At 50.9% G+C, this 9,669-nt stretch overlaps 1 protein-coding gene across 1 annotated transcript in view; it reads left to right on the plus strand.

Moving 5' to 3' along the window:
- ATP7A (ATPase copper transporting alpha) overlaps window positions 1–9,037 on the plus strand; it is a 52,330-nt gene extending 43,293 nt beyond the window's left edge. Inside the window, exons 23-24 of the mRNA XM_081847341.1 lie at window positions 994–1,096; window positions 8,606–9,037. Coding sequence (XP_081703467.1) covers window positions 994–1,096; window positions 8,606–8,882 — 380 coding nt within the window. The 3' untranslated portion in view covers window positions 8,883–9,037. The remainder of the gene's footprint in view (window positions 1–993; window positions 1,097–8,605) is intronic.
- The last annotated feature ends 632 nt before the right edge of the window (window positions 9,038–9,669 follow it).

Here is a 9,669-nt window from a genome sequence, read left to right on the forward strand (position 1 = left end):
GGTGGATTCGATTGAAATTGGTACAGTATTAGCGGTTTAGCAGCTTTTAGCGATCAGCTGTTAAGCGGCTTATCAGTGGATCAGCTTAGTGGCTTAGGAAAAGGGGGGGGGAGGAAAAAAACCCCCGCAGGAACTCGCAAGACATTTTCGTCTTGCGAAGCAAGCCCATAGGGAAATTCGTTTTGCGAATCGCCTCCAAAACGGAAAACCCTTTCGTCTAGCGGGTTTTCCGTCTTGCGAGGCGTTCGTCTTGCGGGGCACCACTGTACTGACATTTCAGACTTTAAAAACGTATTGATACAGGGCTGCCTTCAGATGTCTATTGAAATTTGTATAGTTGTTTATTTCCTTGACAACTGATGGGGGGGCGTGTTCCACGGGGAAGGCGCCATTACTGAGAAGGCCCTCTGCCTGGTTCCCTGTAGCTTCACATCTCGCAATGAGGAACTGCCAGAAGGCCCTCAGAACTGGACCTCAGTGTCTGGGCTGAACAAACTGGATTAGATTTACTTACTTGCTTGCTTGCTTAATTTTTGGCATTTGCATGCTGCCCCATAACCCAAAGTTATTTGAGTGAGCTGAACTTCAGAAGAGGGCCTTAAGCAATAGGTAGGCAGGTACACATGAGAAAAAACCTGGTTCCAACACATTTATGAGTTTAAAGGTTAAAACCAATTAAAAAGTGATGGGGAAAGTAAATGGACCATAAATGGTCAAGCTGGCCTTGCTTTGGACCAGCTGCAGTTTCCAGACAGTTCTAATTCCAGCTGTTTGATTAAACATGCAGTGTTACAAAACTCTACAATTGACACTCTAGCTAGGTCTTCTGCAAGTCCATAAATCCTAAACTTGGGTTTTGCCTTCAGCTCTGCTTTGCCCCCTACATAAACACTAATTTAACATGCTTTGATTTTTTTTTAATGCATTTCAGAATCATGTGTGTGACTTTGTTCTTTAACATCCCCTAGAGTTATTTCCAATTTCCCTCCCCAGGTGTCTTCCTTCCAGTTGGTTTGGTTCTGCAGCCTTGGATGGGCTCTGCAGCAATGGCTGCCTCTTCCGTTTCTGTTGTGTTGTCTTCTCTGCTGCTAAAATTGTAAGTACAGTATCCTCAAGCTTCTCATTCTTACTTTCATGACTTGCTTGTGAAATCCATGGTTGCATTTTGAGAAAAATAATTTGCTCTTCCAAAGAGGATAACCAGCAAGCTGGGCTCTGTCCTACCTTTTGAAAATTCAGGTAGGACTTACCTGTGCCTGCAGTTTTCCAGAAGAATCCCCTGCCCCATAACTGCTGTTCAGTTCAGTGAGCTTTCAATAATGTTGTCACAGCCACCCAGGTGGGTCCCAGCTCACGAGAGACCTTACTCCGTTGTAGTTTACTTACAGGAAAAGTTTATTGAAGATAATTGCTTCTTTCACAGTTCAGCATTGTGGCTGTACGTCTGTCACGTTAGACCGCCGAAGTCCCCCTCTGACTCCTCCCCTCCTCCACACCAACTTAATAGCCTGGCTCTAGACCACCTCTTCCTCTCCTTTCTTTTCCGCAGGGTCTTTCTGCCCCCCTGGGTTCTCTCTTTCCGGGATTCGCCTGAGGCTGAATCCTCTGCCGCCTCCTGCCCCCTCCTTCTGGCTTTGGGGCCGGGCTCCTCCTCTGAGCTTTCCCCACTTCCGCGCGCCTCTATGTTTGAACTTGGCGCGCGTACGTTGCTTTTGACCTTTCCTTCGTCCTCTATACTGCCCCCTGTTCCACTCTCTACCCTTTCCGGCTGAACACCTTGCTCCAACCCCCTCTCTCTGTTTTCTCCTGTTCCTCCTCCCTCCGAGAGGCTGACAACTCCACCCCCTTTACTCCGTTCCGGCTGAGACCCCTCTGACAGCGTCTGTGCTTCACTGGGCTTTCTCCCCTCCTTCCCTGACTTTTCACAGCTTCTCTCTTCTCCTGCTTTTCGCCTGATCATGCTAGCTCCCTTTTGGGAATCCTCTGACTCACTGCTTAGGCTCATAGATTCCCTTCGAATTCCGTCATCTTCTTCCTCGTCTCTCTCTCCCTCCTCCCACTCGCTTTCCGTCTCCTCTGCCATCTCCTCACTTCTCCCAGAAACCCTGACATCCATCCCCCCCTCGAAGCCCCCCCTTCCCCCCTCCCGGTCGCTGGGTGCAGGTTGAGGGAAATGTGGTTCTTCCTGGGTCGGTTCAGGATACCGGGTGTCCACGTCAATCTTCTCCTCTGGCAGCTCCGTATACGTGTGTTCGAACTCGGGTTCCCCCCCTGAAGGCATCACAGTCTCTTCCTCCCTCACTGCTTCTCCTGGCGCTGCCTGCCAAGGACCTATCATCCACCTCTGACTCCATACCTCCCTTGGCTGATCCACCCACCAATAAGGGTTTGTCTCTCCCCCCCCCCAGGCGGGGATCCCTGGTCGGGCTTGTTTTGGGCGTAGAGCCCTCGGGCGAGGAGAAACCCCCGAACGTGCTGCCCGACAAAGTGGGCGTGAAAAGCCAATCATCAAAATACTCCTCGGGCATGGGTTTGTGCGGAAAAATTGCATGAAACTCCTCCTTCAACAGGGGTTCGTCCAAAGCGTAACCCGGCACCCAGCTATTTGCAGAGACTGGAGTGCCTTCCCTGGCGAGAAAATATTCAACTCCCTCCTCCCCCCATCGTGAATCCAGAATCTCTGTGACCTCATTAAGAGGTTCTGGTCTTGGCGACTCCCCTCTCTCAGGCGCCCTTCTACGTGGCTCTGGAGGTGCTCCTGACTCTTGAAACCTGTGTGGGGCTTTGTAGGGAGTGAGCACCGACCTATGAAAGACCGGGTGCACCCTGGAGCCCTCCGGAAGGGCTAGGCGAAAAGCCACCGGATTGATCTTAGCCTCAACTTGATATGGTCCTAGCTGCCTGTGTTCTAACTTCTTTTTGGCCAACGACCTGGCCGGCATCGCGTGGGCTGCTAACCATACCCAGTCCCCAACCTGAATGTCTTCCCCCGCCCTTCTGTGTTTGTCAGCTTGCACCTTATACGCCTGCTTTGCCAGCTCCAAATGTCTCCGCAGCTCCTCGTGCACCTCTTGCAACTCTGCTGCAAACTGGTCGGCATTTTGAGGTCCCCCCCCTTCAGGTGCTGTAAAGCTCGGGAAGGTTCTGGGATGACGTCCATAGTTCGCGAAGAAAGGCGTCACCCCGGTGGATGCGTGCTTCGTGTTGTTGTAGGCGAACTCAGCCATCGGCAGGTAGTCCACCCACGCCGCGGGTCGCTGGTTGGCGTAACACCGTAGGTACTGCTGCATGATCGCGTTGACCCTCTCCGCTTGACCGTTGGTCTGTGGATGCCTCGCCGACGTCAGGTTGATCTTGACGTGTAAGATACCCAGAAGCTTCCGCCAGAAAGTGGAAACAAATTGGCGCCCCCTGTCGGACAAGACGGACTGCGGTAGTCCATGCACTCTGAAGACGTGATCGATGAAGAGCTTTGCGGTCTGTTCCGCCGTCGCCACCTTGGCACAAGGAATGAAGTGCGCCATCTTGGTGAACAAGTCCACAACCACTAACACCGCCGTCTTACCTCTGGAGCTGGGCAGGTCTGTAACAAAGTCCAACGCTACCCTCTCCCACGGTTGCTGCGGTGTCTCCAGCGGTTCTAACAATCCCGCCTGCTTCTGATGCACTGGTTTGGACCTCTGGCAGATATCGCACCTGGCTACGTAGTCCGCCACCTCTCCTCTCATCTGGGGCCACCAAAAGTCCCTTGCCACCAACTCCATCGTCTTCTCTTTGCCGAAATGGCCCGCACTCGGGGCATCGTGCAATTGTTGCAAAACCGTGGCGCGAAGCTCGTCGGTGGGCACGTAAAGGGCGCCCTTGCGAGTCAAAAGTCCATCCTGCAACTGAAACTCATTGTTGTCAGGCGACCCTCTGCGGAGCTCCTCCATCTTGGATTGTGCAAACTGATCCTCTTGCAGCGCGCGTCGCACCGCGTCCAGGTCGACTGCGATGGTAGCGCACGTCCACGCCTGCGGTGCGAAAATGTACTTCGCCGCGATTGGAGCTACTTCCTCCAGGTATTGAGGCTTTCGGGACAGCGCGTCTGCTATAACATTGGAGTCTCCAGGGATGTATTCTATTTTGAAATCGAAATCCGCAAAGAATTCCGCCCAGCGCATGTGTCGTTGGGTTTGCAATTTAGCCGTCCGCCAATACTCCAAGTTCTTGTGATCCGTGCGGACCTGCACCGTGTGCTTGGCTCCTATCAAGAAGTGTCGCCACGCTTTGAAAGCTGCATGAATGGCCAACAACTCCCTGTCCCATATGGTGTAGTTGCGCTCCGTCTTGCTGAGCTTCCGGGAGTAGAATGCACCCGGTCTCCAGTTGCCTTGCGAATCCTCTTGCAAGAGGACGGCCCCAACTGCTCTGTCTGATGCATCTGTCTCTACCCGCATGGGCCTGCCAGGATTCACGTGCAGCAGCTGCTCCTCGGAGGCGAAAAGGCTTTTAAGCTTCCGAAAGGATCGCTCTGCTTGTTCGGTCCAGACGAACTTCTTCTTCTTGGAACTGAGGGTGTCAGTGATTGCCGCCGTCGCGTTTGCAAAACCTTTAATAAACTTGCGATAAAAATTGGCAAAACCGATGAACCTCTGGACCTCCTTCCGATTTCGAGGGCTTTTCCAGTCCAACAGCGCTTGGACTTTAGTCTTGTCCATGGCCAGTCCCTCGTCGGACAGCTTGTAGCCAAGGAAATCTACCTCTCTCACATCAAACTGGCACTTCTCCAACTTGGCGTACAGCCTGTGTTCCTTCAGCCTCTGCAGAACTTCCTTCACGTCCTTATCGTGATCCTCTGGCGATTCCGAGAAAATCAGGATATCGTCGAGAAAACAGACACACTTCTTGTAGAGGAGACCTGCCAGGACGTGATGCATGAATGCTTGGAAAACATGGCTGCCATTTTGTAGACCGAAGGGCATAACTCTGTATTCGTACGTGCCCAAAGGAGTGAACATGGCCGTCTTCCACTCGTCGCCCTTCCTGATGCGGATGAGGTTGTAAGCTCCACGTAAATCCAGCTTGGTAAAAATCTTCCCCCTCCTGACTGTAGCCAAAAGGTCGTCAATTTTGGGCATGGGGAAGGCCTTGGGCTTAGTTAGTCTGTTTATGAACCGGTAGTCCACAATGAGCCTCTTCTGGGGCGTGTCTTTCTTTTTCACAAAGAAAACAGGACTGCCTCCCGCTGCTTTAGATTCCTGGATGAATCCGCGCTTGAGGTTGTGTTCTATGAACTCCCGAAGCTCTTGCAGCTCGTCTTCCGACATGGAGTACAGCTTGGCAGTTGGCAACTGCGCGCCTGGCACTAAGTCAATCGCGCAGTCGTAAGGTCTGTGAGGCGGCAATTTGTCAGCTTCCTTTTCGCAGAAAACCTCCAAGAACTCCGCGTACTTGTGAGGAACCGCTTGCACCATACTCAGATGCAGCTGCTGTTCGGCTTCTCCTCCTTGATCGGTTTGGATGCAATTCTGGGCGCAATACGATGAACAAAAGGTGATCTGCCTCTGGTACCAAGCAACCGCGGGACTGTGCCTGTCCAGCCAACTCATGCCCAACACGATGGGCGTGTCCGATAAGTGGGTGACATTGAAACTAATAAGCTCTCGATGGTCTCCAATTTGCATCATCATGGGAGGGGTTTGCTGCACCACTTGCCCCCCCAGCAACTTCCTGCCGTCTACCGTGACCACGTTCAGAGGCGTCGTTGCAGGCAGGAGCGCTATGTTATGCTGCTTGACGAACTGTAATCCCACGAAATCGGCGTTGCTTCCCGAATCGATGGTTGTTGGAACCTCGAGAAGTCGCCCATCAGGCAGCTGGAGTGTTGCTGTGAGTAAAACTGCTGGTTTGGGAGGTAAAGGGTCCATGCGGTGCAAGGATGCTGGGGACTTCTCTACAGATCCGCCTGGCTGAGCCCCAGTAGCTCTGCTTCCAGCCAGGCACTGCAGTTTCCCTGAAGCTGCTCCTCTGATTGCACCTCTGCTGTCACAGTTGCTAGTGCTGCAGTGTGCTTCTGGAGCCTCTGGGGGCACTCTTTCGCCATATGGTGTGCACTGTCGCAGATGTAACACTTCCTGGTCCCTCTAGGAGGCTTCGCTTTGGCTGCAGCAGGGATGGGGCTCAGGGATGGTTTTTGAGCCCTAGCACCACCAATCTCCATTGGCTCTTCGCCTTCCTTCCCCATTGGTGAGGGGTGCGCACGGCTGAAATCCCTGTGCACAAAAGGGAGAGCTTTTGCTTGCGCGCGCGCTTGGGGCCCCCCCTCCTCGTGCCACGGACGTCCCTCATGTCGAATTCCTATAGCCAAAGCCCGTTGCACCACGTCTTCCAGGGTCTGGGGTCTGTCCCCCCTTGCGATGTCATCCTTGACGGAGGGGCTCAATCCCTCCCAAAAAAGATCCCTGACCGGTAGACTGTCCTTCGGCCAATCTAAGGCGGTGAGCAATGCAAAAAATTTAGAATGATATTGGCGTACAGTGGCTCTCCCCTGCCTCAGCCCGTGCATCTGCCGGCGCGCAATGTCCTTATCCACAGAGGATTGAAAACAAGCATCCATTGCCGTGATAAACGCATCTGCATTGCGACGGGCTGGTCCATCTTCGCGCCACAGATTGCGTAGCCAAGCCCTGGCCTCCCCATGCAGGTGCGAAACAATAAATCCCACTCTCTCCTCCTCATCTCTAAAATCATGACGGAGTAAATGCAGTGCATACACGACATCTGCCCTGAAGTTGGGATAGTCTTGCAAGTTGCCATTAAAATGCGAAACTAGGGCACCCCCCCTCCTTCCAAGCGCAATGCCCTCCGCTCTGGAGCCCGGGGTCCCCGCCTTGTCCGCATTTTCCCACCTTGCTTGCAAATCCTGGCAGGCTTTCTCCAAGTCAGCATTCTTCTTCTGCGAAGCAATGACTGCCGTTGTGAGAGTGGTAATCTGATCCCGGAGTGCAGCCAGCTGTTCCTCAGCACTCATGGCTGCCCCGTTCGTGAGCTTCGCAAAAAAAAAATTTTTGCTTTCAGAGGGAGGGGGACTTTCTGTCACAGCCACCCAGGTGGGTCCCAGCTCACGAGAGACCTTACTCCGTTGTAGTTTACTTACAGGAAAAGTTTATTGAAGATAATTGCTTCTTTCACAGTTCAGCATTGTGGCTGTACGTCTGTCACGTTAGACCGCCGAAGTCCCCCTCTGACTCCTCCCCTCCTCCACACCAACTTAATAGCCTGGCTCTAGACCACCTCTTCCTCTCCTTTCTTTTCCGCAGGGTCTTTCTGCCCCCCTGGGTTCTCTCTTTCCGGGATTCGCCTGAGGCTGAATCCTCTGCCGCCTCCTGCCCCCTCCTTCTGGCTTTGGGGCCGGGCTCCTCCTCTGAGCTTTCCCCACTTCCGCGCGCCTCTATGTTTGAACTTGGCGCGCGTACGTTGCTTTTGACCTTTCCTTCGTCCTCTATACTGCCCCCTGTTCCACTCTCTACCCTTTCCGGCTGAACACCTTGCTCCAACCCCCTCTCTCTGTTTTCTCCTGTTCCTCCTCCCTCCGAGAGGCTGACAACTCCACCCCCTTTACTCCGTTCCGGCTGAGACCCCTCTGACAGCGTCTGTGCTTCACTGGGCTTTCTCCCCTCCTTCCCTGACTTTTCACAGCTTCTCTCTTCTCCTGCTTTTCGCCTGATCATGCTAGCTCCCTTTTGGGAATCCTCTGACTCACTGCTTAGGCTCATAGATTCCCTTCGAATTCCGTCATCTTCTTCCTCGTCTCTCTCTCCCTCCTCCCACTCGCTTTCCGTCTCCTCTGCCATCTCCTCACTTCTCCCAGAAACCCTGACAAATGTATTTTTAATGCATTGCTTGTCTCATTCAGCCTCATCACAACTCTATATAGAGCATGCCAATTTTTGCAGTTATTGTCGATTGAGCTCGTTAGCCTAATTACTGATTTGATCCTTGGTTAAATTGGGGGGTCAAATTGAAGTTGTCTATCCAGACTAACAAATACTGTTAGTTGCTGAACTACCATGGTTTTCACATTCCCACTTTGTCCTCCTCAGCCCCGGGGCAACATTTTAAGAGAAGGAGACTTTATATCCACACTTCCATCCCAGTTAGGAATTCCTCCCTTTGCACAAAGACATTGCAGGCAACATAGAGAACAGTCTGGCTCCTCAGCCTGGTCTGTTCTGGTTATGGATGATATTGTAGCTGGGCACCTCTGGAGCCAGTCACGGGAGGAAACTGGCACAGTTTGATTTGATTATAGATTATTTAATTTCTGTACCTCTTAATATATTTTTAAAAATCTCTTTAAGAGGGGTACAAAAAAGACAACTTAAAACAAAATATTACAGAAACACACAGTTACATATAAAAATGTTACATTAATACAAAGTTATGAATATATAAACATCAATATCAATTCATCTTCCTTCTGACACACCCTCCCTCTCAGCCTCTAGGTTATCATCTAGAGTCAAGACTACAAGCTTTAATAATTATTAACTGAATGATTAAATTGCAACCCTGTTTCAAACTAATGCATACGTGATTTTTGTGCATTTTTCCTTCCCTTTAGCTATAAGAAACCTACCTGTGAGAAATATGAACTGCGTACCCATGGCCAGGTGAGGCAGAAGAGCCCTTCCGAAATCAGTGTCCACATTGGAATTGATGAAACTGGACCAAGATCTCCAAAGCTGAACCTCATGGACCGAATTGTCACTTACAGCCGAGCTTCCTTAAACTCCCTCTTTTCTGACAAGCGTTCCCTCAGCAGCATAGTCCTCAGTGAGCCAGATAAGCACTCCCTTCTAGTTGTAGATTCACGGGAGGAAGATGACACAACTCTCTGAAAGTCTTCTTTTTGCTGAGAAGTGGACTTGGTCTCTCTTCATGCACTGATCTATTCTGGAGGTTGACCAGCTGCACTGTGTTTCCGATCGTTTTGAATTGGATTTCAATTGCTCAGTTGACCAGGGCAATTATGTCCCCACCCCACCCCCAAAAATCACTTCTAACTCAAGAGGCTGGCAGTTTCTGCAGTGCTTTGCCAGTATTAGCAAGCCAGAGCTTATCCAAAACCAACACTCACAAGCCACAGTATGCACTGGAAGCCAGTGCAGAGCAAGACACTGCTGAGCTGCTGGGATTATGAAAGGGCAGTCACCAGCCCATGGTTTCTAGGCCATGTCTTTGCATGCAATGCAACATTATTTTATAGAGTGTGAACAAGTAAGGATAGAAACCATGATTTCTTTTTTTCCTTTCCTTTTTTTTTAAACACAGATGTGCCTTATTTTGTAATGGTTGTCTTCATAATTTCTTCCTAATTTGCTATGTTTAAAATGGCATTTTTCAGAAAACATTGCAACACAGGTTTTCCCATTATTTGAAAAAAAGGAAAATAATTCCCGTTATTTGTTTCTCTTCCCCATCCCAGCCGCAGAGCTATAGACAATTCAGTGCACTCACCCGAGGCTACTGGTGAGAACGGTGCTTTCAAGTGTATAGAGGAGCTCCACTCTTGCCACAGCCACTGCCACACAAAGAATCAAGGAGTCAGGGCCATGCCTTGTGATGTTTTTCATTACTCAAAGGTCTATGTCTTTGTAACTTCATAAAGATGGAGTGGCTCAGTTG

This window comes from Podarcis erhardii (assembly GCF_964252035.2).
Source record: "Podarcis erhardii genome assembly, chromosome: Z".
Taxonomy (NCBI): Eukaryota; Metazoa; Chordata; class Lepidosauria; order Squamata; family Lacertidae; genus Podarcis; species Podarcis erhardii.